This window comes from Schistocerca nitens, chromosome 8, assembly GCF_023898315.1.
Source record: "Schistocerca nitens isolate TAMUIC-IGC-003100 chromosome 8, iqSchNite1.1, whole genome shotgun sequence".
Lineage (NCBI taxonomy): Eukaryota > Metazoa > Arthropoda > Insecta > Orthoptera > Acrididae > Schistocerca > Schistocerca nitens.
In genome coordinates, this window is record NC_064621.1 from 139535369 (window position 1) to 139554815 (window position 19447).

General features: G+C 39.7%; 1 protein-coding gene across 1 annotated transcript in view; it reads left to right on the top strand.

Moving 5' to 3' along the window:
• Positions 1-11679, top strand: part of LOC126198599 (secretory carrier-associated membrane protein 1) — a 61436-nt gene extending 49757 nt beyond the window's left edge. The window contains exons 6-9 of the mRNA XM_049935049.1: positions 3039-3195; positions 5857-5958; positions 6041-6167; positions 6256-11679. Of these exons, the coding sequence (XP_049791006.1) occupies positions 3039-3195; positions 5857-5958; positions 6041-6167; positions 6256-6417 (548 nt within the window). The 3' untranslated portion in view covers positions 6418-11679. The remainder of the gene's footprint in view (positions 1-3038; positions 3196-5856; positions 5959-6040; positions 6168-6255) is intronic.
• The last annotated feature ends 7768 nt before the right edge of the window (positions 11680-19447 follow it).

Sequence of the window (19447 nt, forward strand, 5' to 3'; positions counted from 1 at the left end):
CCAGATGGTAGACTTTTGTCAGGACTGGCTCTCCCAAGGCCGTCAGTAGTTCTAATGGAATGTTGTCTACTCCCGGGGCCTTGTTTCGACTCAGGTCTTTCAGTGCTCTGTCAAACTCTTCACGCAGTATAGTATCTCCCATTTCGTCTTCATCTACATCCTCTTCCATTTCCATAATAATGTCCTCAAGCACATCGCCCTTGTATAAACCCTCTATATACTCCTTCCATCTTTCTGCCTTCCCTTCTTTGCTTAGAACTGGGTTTCCATCTGAGTTCTTGATATTCATACAAGTGGTTCTCTTCTCTCCAAAGGTCTCTTCAATTTTCCTGTAGGCAGTATCTATCTTACCCCTAGTGAGATAAGCCTCTACATCCTTACATTTGTCCTCTAGCCATCCCTTCTTAGCCATTTTGCACTTCCTGTTGATCTCATTTTTGAGACGTTTGTATTCCTTTTTGCCTGCTTCATTTACTGCATTTTTATATTTTCTCCTTTCATCAATTAAATCCAATATTTCTTCTGATACCCAAGGATTTCTATTAGCCCTTGTCTTTTTACCTACTTGATCGTCTGCTGCCTTCACTACTTCATCCCTCAGAGCTACCCATTCTTCTTCTACTGTATTTCATTCCCCCATTCCTGTCAATTGTTCCCTAATGCTCACCCTGAAACTCTGTACAACCTCTGGTTCTTTCAGTTTATCCAGGTCCCATCTCCTTAAATTCCCACCTTTTTGCAGTTTCTTCAGTTTCAATCTGCAGTTCATAACCAATAGATTGTGGTCAGAATCCACATCTGCCCCTGAAAATGTCTTACAATTTAAAACCTGGTTCCTAAATCTCTGTCTTAACATTATATAATCTATCTGATACCTTTTAGTATCTCCAGGATTCTTCCAGGTATACAACCTTCTTTTATGATTTTTGAACAAAGTGTAAGCTATGATTAAGTAGTGCTCTGTGCAAAATTCTACAAGGCGGCTTCCTCTTTCATTTCTTCCCCCCAATCCATATTCTCCTACTATGTTTCCTTTCTCTCTTTTCCTACTGACGAATTCCAGTCACCCATGACTATTAAATTTTCGTCTCCCTTCACTACCTGAATAATTTCTTTTATCTCGTCATACATTTCATCTATTTCTTCATCTGCAGAGCTAGTTGGCATGTAAACTTGTACTACAGTAATCCATAAGATTTAACAAATAAGCGCCACATCGACCAAAAATGCATGTTGGTTAAAGTGATTCCATCAAATATGAGCATGCAAATGAGCCATTGTGGTTATGAACAGCCACTGACTTCGGTATAAAATGCTATTCTAATCAGGACAAATGTATTTGAAATTTAAACTTTTTGACCCTCATCTGTTTGGGCTTTTCTAAATTCATGTATATATGTTTTAATATTTATAATAGAGGGAAACATTCCACGTAGGAAAAATATATCTAAAAACAAAGATGATGTGACTTACCAAATGAAAGTGCTGGCAGGTCGACAGACACACAAACATACACACAAAATTCAAGCTTTCGCAACAAACTGTTGCCTCATCAGGAAAGAGGGAAGGAGAGGGAAAGACGAAAGGATGTGGGTTTTAAGGGAGAGGGTAAGGAGTCATTCCAATCCTGGGAGCGGAAAGACTTAACTTAGGGGGGGAAAAAGGACGGGTATACACTCGCGCACACACAAGCTTGTGTGTGTGTGTGTGTGTGTGTGTGTGTGTGTGTGTGTGTGTGTGTGTGTGTGTGTACCCGTCCTTTTTTCCTCCCTAAGTCAAGTCCCGCTCCCGGGATTGGAATGACTCCTTACCCTCTCCCTCAAAACCCACATCCTTTCGTCTTTCCCTCTCCTTCCCTCTTTCCTGATGAGGCAACAGTTTGTTGCGAAAGCTTGAATTTTGTGTGTATGTTTGTGTTTGTTTGTGTGTCTGTTGACCTGCCAGCACTTTCATTTGGTAAGTCACATCATCTTTGTTTTTAGATATGTTTTAATATTTATTTATATCATAATTTTAATCTTAAAACACAACTACAAATTGATCTTGCCAAAAGCCGAGAAGCGATTCTTCTTAGTATTGTAGTTCCCTGGGTCACTCTGGGATGCTCTCTGTGGTTCTCTGGGATTCTCGACTCTGGGATACTCTCTGGGGTTCTCGACTCTGGGATACTCTCTGGGGTTAACACTGGCATTCTCTGTGTCTGGTCCGTTCACTGTCTGTAGTTGTGATCAGTTTACCTTGGGAAACATGGGGGAATGTGGCACATGAATTATAGGCACAAGTAAATTTTGCTGCTTCATATAGGACATTTAACATGCCAATATGGTCCAAAATAGACTGGTAGAGCACAGCCTGTACCTTGGCCTCAAAGACCATCCAACCTCAATCCATAGGATTTTCTAGTTGGATCATCTCAAAGACAATGTAACCAGCTTGTATAATAAGTACTCCCACTACCTGTCCCCATGACATGCTACAGATTGCATAGTGCAAACTGGGATGCCTTTATAAACTTTTATCATTCACTTATATTTGTTAGTGGCTGCTTAGGCACAGTGTAGCAAAGTTTAAAACTTGTGATTTGCTGATCTGTTTCATTACACAACCATATCAAGCAAGTCATGCTAATTGCCAGTAAACTAGCATATTATACAAATGTTCTCACTTTTACTTTTAACAAAATGGGTTTATGTAACCAAAGATACATATGTAAGTAAGAAAACCCATACATCGAGTTAATTGTTTGCTCTGCTATTTTTCTGATACTTGTACTTTTATTGTGCTTGAATCTGTTGCAATTGTAACACTTGATAATGGCCTAAGGCCAAAATCTTAGATTGTGGAATAAAACCTGTTGTACAGACAAATGGCAGTTACATCTTTCAGAAAAATTTTATTATTAATTTAAATTTTTAAGGTTTTGGGATTCTAAGCCAGATAATGTTTCATTTTAATGTTAAATGTAATTTGCTAGTGATCTTGTTTGTATTTTTTCTCTTGAAAGAGAATAATGTTAGGAATGCACACCACTGTTCCAGTTCACGCATGTATAATGCTGCTGAATGTGTTTGGTGGCCTGCTGCTAATGTTTAGTGTGGCTGACTTCACAACATTTGGACTGGGACTGTTGTATCTAATTCTGTTCACACCATTCTCATTCCTATGCTGGTACAGACCAGCTTATAAGGCCTTCAGGTATGAGTTATTCGTAGTGCAAACACTTAGTATATTTGAAATCAGATTTGATGTGTTTTGAATAGTCACCAATGCCAAGGCATTAATCATTCATAATTTTATATATCCCCCTTCTTTCTCACTTCCCCTTCCATCCAGATTTTATCCAGACTGCAAAATTGTTGCACACATTTTTGTTGTTTTGATTTTTTCCCCTAGTTGTTTAACACCATGGGCATTGGTGCCTTCTTTTTTGGGGGAAAGGGGGGGGGGGGGGCGGCAGGGAAGAGTTGGAGGGGAAATGATGAAGAATTGTTGCAACAACTCATAGGTTTGAGTGAGCCATGAGTAATTGATTTTTAAAATATACGTTTCGGATGAGTGTATAAATATCAAGCCTATGTACTTAGTTTGGGCAGTGTAAATGAGTTCAGCATCTGTGACAAGCAAAAACTCTGTACTGAGCTTGGACTCATAATATAGAAAACACACACACACACACACACACACACACACACACACACACACACACACACACACACACCTTATCACAAATACTCAAGTAGATGTTCTGGCATAAAGTAACACATTTAGAACAATAGGAAAGATATCTGCAAATAGCTTTTTGTAGCGTAATGTTTTCAGTATGCATTACATACTCTTTAATTGGGGCATTGATGAGTTAACTACATGGGTCGGTGGAGAATGATGTAAGTTTTACGGGTTGAAGTTGACATGTTTCAGAGAAAATAATTTAAGAAGCTGTCCCTCAAGTAAGGGAGTTTGAGGGGAAAGTAAGTATGAAAGCAAGTATGAAAGCATTCTGGAGATGTTCAACAAACTCTTAAGGCCAGACACTACAAGGGACTTAGAGAAGTAAGGAGAAGTTACCAGTTAAAGCAGAGTGCATGTAACTACAATGATTTCCGTTGTGTTTGTTTGGTTGCTTATGATTAGATTTCAGAGCATATTAAAGAAGATAAGACTAATATGGAGAATACTATGTTTAAGGTGTATGGTAGGAGTATCTGTTAGATAAAGTATAGGGAAAAAAGATCACCATAGGTTTGAATTAAGAGGAGATGCTGGCAGAGGAATATTGGGATGATTTCGAAGACTGGTCAAAGTGGTAAGATTCTTGCAGTAGGTGCAAGGTTCTACCATAACTAAAGTTGTGATGATGGTATATATAAGAAGACAATTAAAAAAAAAAGTTTGCTGGGGTAGAATTGCTGAGAGGAACAGTTTCCCTGTAGAATTAACAACATGCCAACAAGATTTCTGTATAAAGAATGCAATGTACATTGTTATCTAGCTTCTGCAAACATGCAGATACTGTAATAATTGAAAATCAAAGCAAGTATAAAATTACAGCCTTACATCCAGTTCCTGCCCATAACTGAAGTCAAGAGTGGCAAATTATGTTGGTATATAGTTCCTCTTAGTAATTCTAATAACTTTATCAACATAAAAAATCTGTCTCTAGAAGTTTAAACTATGATCAATATAATGTTATAAAAGGGCATTAAAAGTAAAAGATGTTGAATATTTTTGTGTAAATTGTCTCTCTACTGTATTCTCAGTGTGATTAATGGTATGCTTTAGTGTGTTCAGCTGAGTTGTTCGTTTCATTTCTCTGCGAGATACTTAGATGACACACACACACACACACACACACACACACACACACACACAGAGGTCTTTTTTGGGTGCAGTGAGCTGTGTTGTGTGTACTTACTGCCTGGACTCCAACCATAAAATGAAATCAGTAGCTTGGCTTGACACCTGAAAGCATTCCATTAGTTAGAGCCATTCATAAAATACACAAACTCAAGTACTTGTGATGGATAATTAATGGAAGGATTGGCTGCAGGAAAAAGTTCTGTAATGTAAGTTGGACAGCCAAGCTAAAAAACTGACAAGTGCTCAGTATGTATTCTTCCAAGAGAACTCTCAAAGTAGTAAGGTATTTAGACAGAGGACACACTGTACAAAGTAGGCTTTCACAGCTGGTTTTAACATCCTTGGTGATTTTAGATGTTTGGGCAGTAGGCCTTGGTCTGACTCATTTTTCTGTACCTAACGTTTAATCTCCTAATGGTGGAGACATACTCACATGCTGTGAAGACAAAATTGCACATTATTTGTTACTGGAATAAGTGGTGGCTTGTAACCACACATTTGCAGTTTTCTTGTAAATAACTTATTTGCTGATCCATATTTAGTGGAAGCTGTTTGCTTCTAATATAATATATGTGTGTTAGTTTTCACTGCAACTTCATAGCTGCTTTTCTAACTCAAACTTCTTAGGTGCAGAAACATGCCTTAAAGCCCAGTGTAATGCCCTTATCATTGAGGATAATTGTTAATGAATCTGTTGGAATCAGTGGAAATGTTGATAATGATTGCAGCAGTATATTGAGAAGGTAGGAAAATTTAATGAATGAGGAAAAAAAGAATGATGAAAAATAAATAACCTTGCAGTAAAGAGAAGAGTTCTGTACTAGAGTTAGAGAAGTGAAGGCAATTGTATATTTTGACTCACTAATGTATATTCTTGCTATTGCAACACAGTACCAGTAATCCTATTTGTTAAATATATTTTAGGGTTATAACTTTTATGTATGGATTGTGGATTTTGGAGCATTTGGAACTATTGTTTCTTTGCTTTCTGCTTTTCAGGAGTGATAGCTCTTTCAACTTCATGGTATTTTTCTTCGTTTTCTTTTTTCAATTTATTGTGACTGTAATACAAGCAATTGGCATCCACGGATCAGGTACTTGGTAAGTAGTAACATCACTTATGTCTTGTGACTCTTCTAATTTTGAAAGGGTATAAACAAAAAAAAATGTGTTGTTCTTGCAGTGGGATCCTCCTTGCTGTACAGCAGTTTAGTACTGGTGGAGCAGGTGTTGCAGTGGGTGTGATATTATTAATTGTTGCTATTGGTTTTGTTGGGGCCGCATGCATTGATTTGCTGCTGTTGTCAAAGGCAAGTAGTTCTTATAAACACAGTATTGTTTGCATTTTTGTGACCTTTAGTGGCAGACTGTCCTGACTTAAATTTCTGGTAAATACAGATCCATCGGATTTATCGGAGTACTGGTGCAAGCTTTGCTAAAGCTCAACAGGAGTTCACATCGGAGTTCCTACGCAATGAACATGTTCAGAATGCTGCAACCAGTGCTGCTGCTGCTACCGTCCGTGCCCAGATGAACAATAGCAACAGCAGCCGTTACTGAATGAAGACTGAAAAGGAATGTATGCTATTCAAATTGTCCATGTAGTAGACAAAATGTACACCTTTCTAGCTTATCTTGGTGTACGGAAATAATCAAATTCTCATGAGCTCCCTTGGTTGTACATCAGTGACTCAAAGTGTGTTCAGTTGACTTTACACAATTTTTTATACGTATATTCGTGAAAATGTGTACTTACGTACAGAGGTTTATCAGCTGTTTCTTAACACAGTTTTGTATTGAATTTTGTTATTGAAAGCACATGTTAATTATAAAATTATTATGAAGTCTGTGCTTACTAATCGTAGTGTCGTTATTGAAGAAAAACTGTTGACTAATTCACACGTTTGAGCTGTGGCGAAGGTAGCATTTCTGTGTGTCATGTGTAACATTGGTACTGAGAATTTGTATATAAATATCATCGGCACAGAACAGAATTTAAAATGGAAATATTATATAATTCTGTATGTAGTATTTCCACATTTATCCCTCCATTACAGTTTTGACATTTCTAAAGTTGTAATTAACTTTATGTAATAAATCAGTAATATAATGTATTTGTCTTTTGCCCTTTGGTATTAATCTGTCAGTTGAGTATTTCATTGGTACTTAGTTTTCTTTAGAAAGCTCATATGCTTTCCTAGTGGCGATCAAAGAGAAAATATGATATGGCTTATTGTGCTTGTGCTTTATTTTGTGCCACAGAAGTTGTACAAGTGATTATGATCATAAAGGCAGGCATGAACTTTGAACTTATATTGCAATTTTATTTTTAATAAAGTTAATATTTTTTATTAAGCATATTGTGTGAGCATGTCTTATTTTTTCATTCAAATGCTTGACATTTCAGTATTTCACATTTTGATATATCTTTCTAAAAACTGACGGAAACTCTGAAAACAGGGAAACTGGATATTACTGAAACAATTTGGTTACTGAAGGGAAAGTTAAGGCATTGCAAACCCCATATAAAGAGGCAGAAATTGTTGGAATTGATCTGGAAATAACAAGATAACAGGAACTTTCTCTTTTCCAGAACTCTAACAATGCACAGTAGGTGGTCCATCAGTCCCAGAAGAATTTCAGGTGGCAACTTTTGCACATGCCACGAAGGAGTTCCACTTGTTGCCCAGTTATGTGGTTTCCCTTTCTTTGCCAACTGTTGTCATTGTTCTTTGTTGAAATGTGGACCTTTGCTCGTGACAAATTGTGCAGTGATGACCAAACATGAATGCATTGTTCTTAGTGTTTCTGATAAGCTTAAAATAAGAGCAGTTGGAGAAATGTGTTAATGGACCAAGCTTAGCTCAGGAGTATGGCATTGTAAATGACACTGTGCTGAACATTAAAAAGAACAGTAATGCCATTACAAAATTTACAGATGTATTTGACAGTAAATATGGAAAATTGCACAGAAAAATGGCAGAGAGCCAGGATTTAAACACTGCTCAAAGCTTGGAATAAACTCCTTCTTAAAGATGAATGTATTGCTACAGCTGAAGAGTCGCCAGTCAGTCAGTCAGTTTGTATGTTAACTGGGTGGACGATTAAAGAATCTTCAGGATTTGAAGGCTGTGATTAGGAAAATATTAAAGACTGGCTTAAATGTGATGTTGGTAACACTGGCTAACAAGTATAGACAGGTGATGGAATAAGCCCCAGTGTCATCAGTGACTAAAATCCTTGCAATGAAGAAGGGTCCAGTGATAATGTGCTGAGAAAGTGACATCCAGTGAGGAAGCTTTTCACTGCCTTGAGGCAGCTATCCAGAACTGCCTTAAAAATACAAAATTTAGCAACACAAAAAAAGTTGTGGCCTAGAAGCAAAAACGAATTGTAGACTTATCATAACTGTAGTGCAGTGTAATGGCTATATTGATTGTTTCAGCCTTGCTTATGCAGTCAGTTTTGTGTGTTGTGTAAGATGTGTGATAAAAAGATATATGCAAAAGTGTGTGTTTAATTCTGTTTTTCTGTGTTTTATGTCCCTACAAGTACTGGTACAATATGTATAAGCAAGTAATTGATTATCCGACAAATCAGTTATCAGAGCACACCACTCTCAAACTGCTTTGTTAATTGATGCTCTACTGTAAACAGAAATGTAGAAGAAAATGTAAAGGAAAGTAGAAACACTGTGCATTTTATTTTTTTCTCTAGAGCTTTAGTTTCTTTCTTGTAGTGAATGGAATAATCGCAGGTAATTTAAGTGTTCTAATGGTAAAATCAGTGTTTGTCAAACAAAGTTTGTTACAAATAAATAATACATACGTGTGCCACATCTTAGTACTGTAGAATGCCATTAAGCGATAAATAGTGTTCGGGGATGTAAAAGGGTGGAATACGAGGGGAAGGGAGGTAGTTAAAAGGGTGGGAGAAAATAGGTTGCCAGATTATCGTGATGCACTTCCCTCCAACATAGGTCCGCAAACCAAAGAGAGCAGGGTTCCCACCTATCTACTGCACCAAGTCACAAATAGCAGCAACAGGGTGTTAAACAAAGTTATACGAATGCTTCCATAGCTCGCCTCCCGAATCACTGGCGACACAGTGTGCACACACTCCCATGGGTATTTACTTTCCACAAAGTGCGTTAGCACTATATGCAATACAGATTTGTGTTACTAGTAACAGTAATACAAGTAGTACACACAAACAGAATATACATAAATCCCTGCACACTTCTCTAAACTGCCAGGGGCAGTTGATTTTTAGCCATCCTGTACAACAGCATGAGCATTTTCTGGGAAAGGCAATTTTCGAACCCCAAACACTCTTTGATTTTCAGTTTAGACAGACTATACCTCCTCAGAATTTCCTGTCCAGTTCGCTCATGTGAGTAGACGAAATAACTTCACTGAGCTTGTCTTTATATAATGGCATTATTTGTAGCTGTTAAGTAAGCTATTGTCAACTATCCCAAGTAAGTCTGCACCAAGTGTAACACAATAGTGATATGTATTAGACAGTGTCGATTTCATGGCCTCTACTATCAATGTATGGAATATCTATCCCATTTTGAGATATATAAAATGCACCATCCCAGCCTCAGCTCCCTCTACATTTGAAGGCCCAGAGATTAAGTTGGTTTCCTCTGCAGCAGGAGGAGGTCACATACAGATTGGGGGCTTCAGAAATTTCAGCCTAAGTCAAGCAATGTGTTATAGCAAATTACTGTTCTAGAGCTGAACATGATCAACCCTATTCCATCAGATACATTGACACCCTCCATGCAATATATTCTGTGGATGTATGTTAGGTGACTACACTCAGTTGAGCCTGCTCTAAAAGTGCCAGCAGTCTCGTGGAAGAGGTTTATGTGGTCTACCAGTGAGACTGGTGCAGTAACTTTTTGGTCATTCATTAATTCACCACCAGGTGATCACTGTGGTTACACACCTCTGTAATACACTGTAAATAACACACTGCCAAGATGTTAAATTACCAATCAAATCCCTTTCCCACCAACAGTACATGTTTACGGGAACATACTTTACATAAAAGCTCACTTAACAACTTAAAATAGGTACTCTTAATAAACTGAAAAGAACTCCACTGTACACTGAGGTGACAAGTCATGGGATACCTCCTAATATCAGTTCCAGATGTCCTTTTGCGTGACGGAGTGCAGCTACTTGATGTGACTTGGGCTCAGTAAGTCATTGCAAGACCCCAGCAGAAATATTGAGTCATGCTATCTCTATAGCCACAAATAATTGCAAAAGGCAGGGCAGGAGATTGTGCATGACCTGAGCTCTGAGTTGTCTCCCCTAAATGTTTAATGGGGTTCATCTCAGGTGATCTGAACGGCCAGCTCATATGCTCGAATTGTCCAGAATGTTCTTCAAACAACTGTGACCCAGTGACATGGTGCATTGTCATCCACAAGAATTCCACTGTTGTTTGGGAACATGGAGTCCATAAAAAGCTGCAAATGGTCTTTAAGTAGTCAAACATAACAATTCCCTGTCAATGATCGGATTGGGTTGGTTGGACCAGGGGACAAAGTCCATTCCATGTAAACTCGGTCCACACCATCATGGAGCCACCATCAGCTTGTACAGTGCCTTGTTGACAACTTCAATCCATGGCTTTGTGGGGTCTGTGACACACTTGAACTCTAAGCCTTTACCAAATGAAATAGAGACTTATCTGACTGGCTTTGACTGGCCCCCGCTTTTTCGATCATCTAGGGTCCAACCCCAGGAGAGGCGCTGCAGTCAATGTTGTGCTGTTAGCAAAGGCACTCGCATCAGTTGTCTGGTGCCATAGGCCATTAATGCCAAAGTTCATCACACTGTTCTAAAGGATACATTCATACATCCCACATTGATTTCTGCAGTTATTTCACGCAGTGTTGATCATCTGTTAGCACTGACAATTCTATGCCATCAGCCAGGTATTGTCCATGGTAAAAGTTAATGCTTGAAATTTGGTACTCTAGGCACATTCTTGGCACTGTGGATCTGGGCATATTGAATTTCTAACAATTTCCAAAACAGAATGTACCATGAATCTAGCCCCAACTACCATTCCACATTCAGTCTTCTAATTCCCTTTGTGCAGCCATAATCATGTCTGAAACCATTTCACATGAATCACCTGAGTAAAAATTACTGCTTTGCCTATGCACTGCCCTTTTATAACTTGTGTATGTGATACAACCTCCTTCTGTATATGTGCACATCACTTTTCCATGACTTTTGTCGGATCAGTGTATAAACGTGAGTTCAGTAAGTTATTGTGTCTCCTTACATAAAAATAACAGGATGGGAAATGCTAGGGAGGTATAGGAGGTATAGTCTGTAAACTCCAGGAGCACTCATAGTGGAAGGAGTCACCTTTACTGGAAGACTGTTCCTGTCAGGATGACTAAGAGTCAATTTTGCCTCACATTGTGGTAAAGTGTGTGGGGATTTATGTGGAATCTGTCCTATTCTTGCATCTGTATTCATTGTAGTGTTAACACGCTTTGTGGAAAGTAAACACCCCCAGAAGTGGCTGTATACTGCTCAGTGATTCAAAAGGAGAGCTGCAGAAGGTTTGGATAACTTTGTGCAACACCCTTTAGGTGTATCTTGTGACATAGTTCGCAGACTTGCAAAGGAGGAGGGAAGTGCGTGACCACAGTCAGGCACCGCGCCTTCCACTCTCGTGCATCTTATAACCCACACCACCCTCTGCACTCCCACAGGACACAATCTGTCCCTTAATGCAGTTCTGTTGCACTTAGATGGAGTACACGCATTTAATTTTTGTTCTTAATCTGCTGTTTTTAATAATCTATGGTTTTTTCCTGTCTTCTGCAAGAAAAATATGATCTTAAATGGCCCCCACTCTCACACTCAAATTCCAGCAGTCAAGATTTTTAGTATGTTGTTCATGACATTCCTCCCTGCTACTACACAAAAATGTGACTACATGAATTTTTCCCCTATTTGTCCATTATTGGTCCTCTTTGACTGGGCTGCAAGTAAAACAATCTAGTGGGTAAAGACAGTGTACTTGCATCTGGACGGTAACAAGCTTCCTCCATGGTCAGTCATAAATCTGCCCAACAGTTGTAACAATGAGTAGTAATAATGGCACTATAGAATACTCTGCCAGGAATGTCTCACGGAACTACAGTTTAGATAAAATACTTACTGTGCTAAACTGTGAGTTGATATCTGTGACATGCATACCATTTAATCAGGTACTTTTTGTCCCATGAAGATGTAGCACGGGACTGAAATAATAACCTTTTGTATGTGGTTGACTGGTTATGGTGCAATGATCCTGAATTAGAAGGTAGGTCATTAACTGGTATTTATTCAAGGCAGCAAAATGTAATGTCCAACTGAACTGTAAAACTTCCCCAGAACTCTATCTACACCAGTCAACACGCCAGCTGCATCACACAAAAATCGCACTTGACATGACAAAATTCAAATTCCTGTTGTTCCAAATAGCAACGTATCTACAAGCACACAAAAATCAAAAGTATTATCCCACGCAAAATATGTCGCAGACCAAACCAAAGAGTTTATAGACTTCATACAGTGCAAAATTTCAGTATTAAATTTTTCTCAACCTCCTTACCATTGTCCACGTTTCTGACTCAACAATATGCCTGCAATTGCTTTATAGAACTTTAATTTTTGTGAAATTAGTACAAGGTTTACTCCAGCTCAGGAGCAAACAGCTAGAACCCTTCATTTGGGAAGGAAGTGGTCTTGAATAGGGAATTGCTCTTGGCTTTGAAATATCAAGGAGGTACGTACATATAAGAAATAATACCTAAACACGAAACAGAAAGTGTCTGCCAGAAATAACATTGCGGATACTGATGAGTACCACATGCGAAGATCACCTCTACAGTGTTTAGATTAGATTAGATTTACTTTCATTCCAAATGATCCGTAGTGAGGAGGTCCTCCAGGATGTGGAACATGTCAGAAAAACAATACATGACAAATATTTACAATTAAAACAAATAAGCTAATGTACCATTCCACAGGTCCCAAGTGGAATGATCGTCATTTTTTAATGAACACTAAGAGTAATTTTACAAATACTAATGCACTGAATTTAAAATAAAAAAGTTTTTTATTTATTTATAAGGTAATACAACTACTGTAATACTTATTTACAATGAACACATTACTGCACTGAAATGGTGCAGAAGTTAGATTATACTAACACACACACACACACACACACACACACACACAAATTTTCAATGAACACATTACTGCACTGAAATTGTGCAGAAGTTATGTTGTACTTATATACAAATCAGTTGGTTTTACTAAGAAATTCATCAATGGAGTAGGAGTTGGCCACCAATAAATCCTTTAGGCTTCTATTAAACTGAATTTCATTGGTTGTTAAGATTTTTATGGCTGCTGGCAAGTTATTGAAAATGTGTGTTCCTGAATAATGCACACCTTTTTGTACAAGACTAAGTGACTTTAAATCCTTGTGAAGATTATTCTTATTTCTAGTATTGATTCCATGAATTGAGCTGTTGGTTTGAAAAAGTGATATATTTTTAATGACAAATTTCATTAAGGAATAAATATATTGGGAAGCAGTAGTTAGTATCCCTAGTTCCCTAAACAGGCTTCTGCAGGATGTTCTTGAGTTCACACCACATATAACTCTCACTGCACGTTTTTGTGCCCGGAAAACTTTAGCTTGGCTTGATGAATTACCCCAAAAATAATCCCATATGACATTATGGAATGAAAGTAAGCATAGTATGCCAGCTTTTTCATTTTTATATCCCCTATGTCTGACAAAATTCGCATTGCAAACAGAGATTTGTTAAGACGCTTCAGCAGTTCTGTGGTGTGCTCCTCCCAGTTGAATTTATTATCAAGCTGTAATCCCAAGAATTTAACACTGTCCACTTCTTCTATCTTCTTGTCATCGTATGTTAGACATATACTCTTGGGACACCCCTTACAAGTTCTGAACTGCATGTAGTGTGTTTTTTCAAAGTTTAGTGACAAAGAATTGGCTAGGAACCAGTGATTAATGTCCACAAATATTTTATTGGCTGATCTTTCTAAGACTACATTTGACTTGCTATTTATTGCAATGTTTGTGTCATCGGCAAACAAAACAAACTTGGCATCTGGTAATGTTACTGATGAAAGGTCATTGATATACACAAGAAATAGTAAGGGCCCAAAATGGAACCTTGTGGGACCCCACATGTAATTAGTTCCCAGTTGGATGAGGCCTGATAGCTTGATACGTGTCTCTTTCCTAATAACACCCTTTGTTTCCTGTGTGAGAACTAGTCATGTGTTCCTCAAGTGCTGAATATGCATGTTTGGTGTGTTCCAAGTCGAGCCATGCCAGAAACATAGATGTGATGCTTAATGAGACGTATTGCATTGTCATGGGTTGTTTAAAACCTACACCCATAAATAAACTTTACTGCGCGTGGCTGCAGTCTGTGGCAGCTGAAGTCACACTGCGAGCAGCAATAGCAGTGCATGATGGGAGTGGAAATTTGGTGGGAGTAAGGGGGAGGCTGGGCTGGGGAGGGGGAGGGAGAGGGATTAGTAGGGTAGGGGTGGGGGACAGTGAAGTGCTGGTGGGGAGCAGGGATATCATATTTGGCAGTGTGCTCAGATAAAGGGTAGTTCACTTGTTGCCTGGCCACAGTTTGTCGGTGGCCATTTATGCGCATGAATGGCCACCGACAAACTGTGGCCATGAAATAAGTGGACCAACTTGTTGTTGATCACGCTGCCCAACATGACATTCTTCATTTCAGTGACTGCTTCACATCCTGTGCCATATGGATCCTCCCCACTAACACCAGCTTTTCTGAATTGCACAGGTGGGAATTGTCCCTGCAACATATCATGTGTTCCCATAACTCTCCTGGCCTCAACCTTCATTAGTCATTGTTCTCACACATTCAGCCCCTTCCCTGTTCCCATTGTAGCACTAAACAGCCCTCATTTCACCAACACATGCAGTCTTTTTACTTCTCTCCTTTTCTGCTAATCCTCCACACCTCTCACCTGCTCTCCGTCTAACCTCCTGACTGCGCCTAGCTGCCCTACCCTCTCTCCACCTCGTCCCTGCATGCTTCCCAGCAGCACTTTACTGCCCCCCTCCCCCATATCCTACTATCCCTTTCCCTCCCTGCACCAGCCTCTTATTTATCCCAAACACTGCTGCTGCTTGCAGTGTGGCTTCAGCTGCCACAGACTCGTCGTGTGTGTGTGTGTGTGTGTGTGTGTGTGTGTGTGTGTGTCATTTATTTTTGATAAAGGCGTTGTTGCCTGAAAGCTTATTTGTGACAGTCGTTTTGTTGGGCCTATCTGGGACTCAGCATCTGTGCTATATGGTTAGTAGCAACTTTCCTTCTCATAAGGCTGACATTTAAATATTTAAACGTAGCCTCAGAACTGCTGTTCCATTTATGGACAGAGGTAATCAAGATGATATGACATTTCTAGATTTCGTAGGTTTTTGACTCTTGGCTATTGGTGTAGTCTTGGCTGTTAGTTTTACATTACACCAGTGCCTATTAAGGAAAGTACATTCACATAGGACACAAGTAGGTATTTGACTGAATTGAAGACTTCCATGAGAGCAGTGCACATCATGCAAGTGCAAATAGTCCTTCCCCATACAAGTGAATTTTGTGTGCATTTCAAGGAAACATAACAGAGCCATAACTTTTCCTGTTGTGTGTAAATGAGCTAGTGGATAATATTCCTTGCAATCTGACATTTTGTGAATAATGTGGATGCCTGTCAGTGTAATTACAGTTAAATAATGTCAAGTCTGATCTAGACAAAATATCAGTGTGGTACAAGTCGGCTATTAATTGAGACAAATATAAAATTGTTGAGGTCTTGAATACTTAATTTTGAGGAAACTGTGATATCATAATCCAATGAAATATTTTTGCTCATTACTTGTAATTGTTATTGACTATGAACGGTTCTCAAAATTTTGAGAACATAAATGTCTTGGTAGTGAGTGTTGAGCAATCCTGTGAATGATACCAGTCAGCTGTAGCAGACAGAGGTGTGTGATGAATAGATAAGATTGGTTGCTGTGAGACATGAATCAGGGTGAACAGGTAAATACAGACTTTGCATTCGGGAAGAAATAAGCAGATGTGCTGGACAATTGAGCAGTGTGTGGGGGGGACTTGGATGAATAAACAATTTGAACTGATTGCTGATAGAAAGTTAGGATGTGAGAAGCTAAAGAACAACATCCAGTGCAAGTTGAAAGAGGCTGATAATCTCACCGGGGAAACTGTATTTTCTACTGGCTCTATTCAAATGACTGGTAAAAAGGTCTGTTTCTTCTGGATCTTTTGTTTTGAATACTACTACTATGTACTTAGATGTACTGAGCTTTGTCAACAGAAAGATAGCAACAGTTGAATTAGTTATTTCTTTTGTACAGGGATTTTTTAAAATGTATATCTTTCAGATGAAAACCATTGACATCATACTGTTCCTCCATGTCCACAATGCCTAAGGCAGGCTGTTCCAGAACTCCCCCATAAGGCTGGGGTTCTCAGTTTGCCCGCAGGCAGGCATATGTAATATATACAGCCCACCAGGTGACCCTATTGCACACGCTCTGTGGATATGTGAGTTACTTGGTGACTGCTGCCACTTGGCCAGGGCAGCATGATCCCCTATGCTATGGCCCACCTGCCGAACTGTATGTGCATCATCTGTTTACTCACCTGTGCCTGGCTGCCCACAAGTGGGCATTCAAGTTGGAACAGCTTAGCCTAAAGTCTGGACAAGAACTGTTGAAGTTCCTATAATTTCCATAATCATTGTAAAAAAATGTTGTTGGCAGCAGCACCAGCTGCATCTTGACATGCCATTGCCAAAAAGCTCCTATAGTTCTGAAACATCAGATTCCAAGAGCTGATTCCTCTAATTTCCTTAGTAGCTCTTAAGCAATCAAAGCATCCTTTTTCCACTGGTTACTGTTTCATGAAGTTCTGCCATTAGACAACACACAATACATTTGAGCTAACATCATTTATATTTTATACTGATGATCCAAAACATTGCAGCCATCTGATCAATAGCGTGTTTGTCCACCTTTGTAATTTAATACAACAGCAATTGTCCATGGCATGCTCCATGCATGAGTAGCAGTCTTTGCCATCAGGATCCTCCCCACCAACACAAGCTGTAGGAACTCATCCTGAAACTAATCACATTTGCGGTCTTTCCTCAACCTTCACTAGTCCCTGTCCTCCACCTGTCTCTCTTCCATCCTGTGCTCCTATTCCAGCCTCATGCATACCTGTCCTACCAACTCACCTGCAAAGTCATTTCTCCATACCTACCCCCTCCCACCCCAGCCTAGCAATCCCAATGCTTCACCTAGCAGGCCCCCATTTTTTCCCAACCACATCCCTTCATGCTTCTACAGCATCTTTCCATATCCCTACTCTGTTATCTGTCCCTATTCCTGCCTCTTCTGTACCTCTACCCTGGCCAAGGTCACTACTCACCCCAGTGGAACCTCAGCACCCAGATATATGGCCTGTGTGTGTGTGTTCTCTCTCTCTCTCTCTCTCTCTCTCTCTTTTCATCTAATGGACTTTGTGCAATAACCAAAGAATGTAATATGCCTTTCAGCTCTTCAATGGCTATGATGGGTAGCAATATCATAATTCATATTGTCATTCCATCCCAGGTTTGTCATTGTTTTACTTCACTCATGACTTGTGAATACATGCATGGTGAGCTTGCTATGCTGCAATCTCTCATCTCTGACTATCCTTCCTTCTCTTACTCTTTCTCTTGGTGTCAAGCCTTTGATGTTGACCTAGTTATTCCCCAGGTTCTGCTTTCCTTTCTTGGGATATTCATTCATTCATCACCTTAAAGCTGAAGTAATTTTTGGCCCCCCTCTGGGTTTGATCATATTATAAATTTTTACTGTAGTGTGGATTGACTGGGGAAGAACAGCTTGAACAGCACCTGCTACAGGCAATGATAGAGGTCATCTGCACACAATACCTGTGCAGATTTTTATATGCACTTCAAGGCAAACACAGTAGCCAATCCAACATGGTGGGACTGTTACGTTCCCTTTTGGTTGAGCTCTCTGATAACACAGGGATCACACTGAGAGGATAGTTCGCTGCAAACCAAGGGGTAGATGCCCGTCTTCTTGTAGCATCAGGGCTCCCGGCAATGGCCATTGTGCCAAATGGCTTTTGCTGCAATTGGATGGTGCCTGTGGGAAGAGCCCTTGACTGGAGCAGGTGGCATCATAGATGATGATTAGCAAGAGAAACGTATTAAATTACAGCAAAACAATAGTCATTCTGATCTGGCCATTTCATCACACAGGTACAGATTTCAATGTCAACAGTTACAATGCTTTGCTCTCCCTACAATGGCTAACCCCTGTGAAGAGGGACAAGCCAAATGTCTGGGAACGAAACAGTTCATCCAGTGGGGATACTTTTACTATGACAAAGCCATTATTTTTTGCAGAACATTTTGAAAATTAAATTTGGAGTGGCCGAGTCTTCGGAAAAATCCGAAATGGATCACTATTGATTAAAGCTGCCTCTGTTGCGCAATCTACAGCCCTTCTGGCTTGTAGTTGTCTGGGTGACATATCAGTGACTATTGCTCCACAAAAGTTGTGAATATAGCCCAATGAATCATTTTCCACATAGACATTATGTGGAGAAGATTCAAAAGAATGTGACCAACATTTAAAAGCCCCCAACCAGTTGATGCCTTTCAGCACTGCTACTGAGACTGGGAACAAAAATTCCACTGGTGTGTATAGCTGTTGAATGAAACTGCTTTGAAGGGGACAATATTGTTTGAAAAAATAAAAACTTTTCGTAGATAAAAAAATCAGTCTCATTACTTTCCTCACACACCTAATAGTGACCCTGTGTTGTATACCGAGGCACAACAAAATATGAACCCCTACATCGTACTGATATGACCTATTATGCAAAAGTCACCCACTATCTCTTTTTTTTCCTAACTACTTCTCCCACCACCCTCCTCTCGTTGGGAACTATTACCTGCATCCGGTCTGAGGAACAGCTCCCTATTGCAGCCTCTAATGGTGACAGGGCTCCTTCATGGGACTCCTTTCCCTGGAAACAGATCAAGAGGGCCGACACCAGCCAGTGCCTGAAGTAACTGCGGCCTGTGGGTCCTAGGAATGCCTGCTCTTCATTTGTTCCTACACTCATTGTGGATAGTCCCTTACAATAATCCCAGCCACCAAAGGACTAAAAGAAAAAGAATGGGAACAAGGCTTCTCTGGTGACTCAGGAGGTGCCAGATCCCCCATGCAATCGGATTCTGAGCCAATTCTCATTTAAGGGGTTCCATTCCCTTCGGTGTTAGGCAATGATCCTGGGGCATGACTGGTCCTTGTGGCCCCTTCATGCCTAACTTGGGCAGCAGTAACACAATCATTCAGTGGAACTGTAGCTTGTCACCTGTCAGAACTACTACAACTTACGTCCTCCTCTTCTGCAGTTTGCATTGCT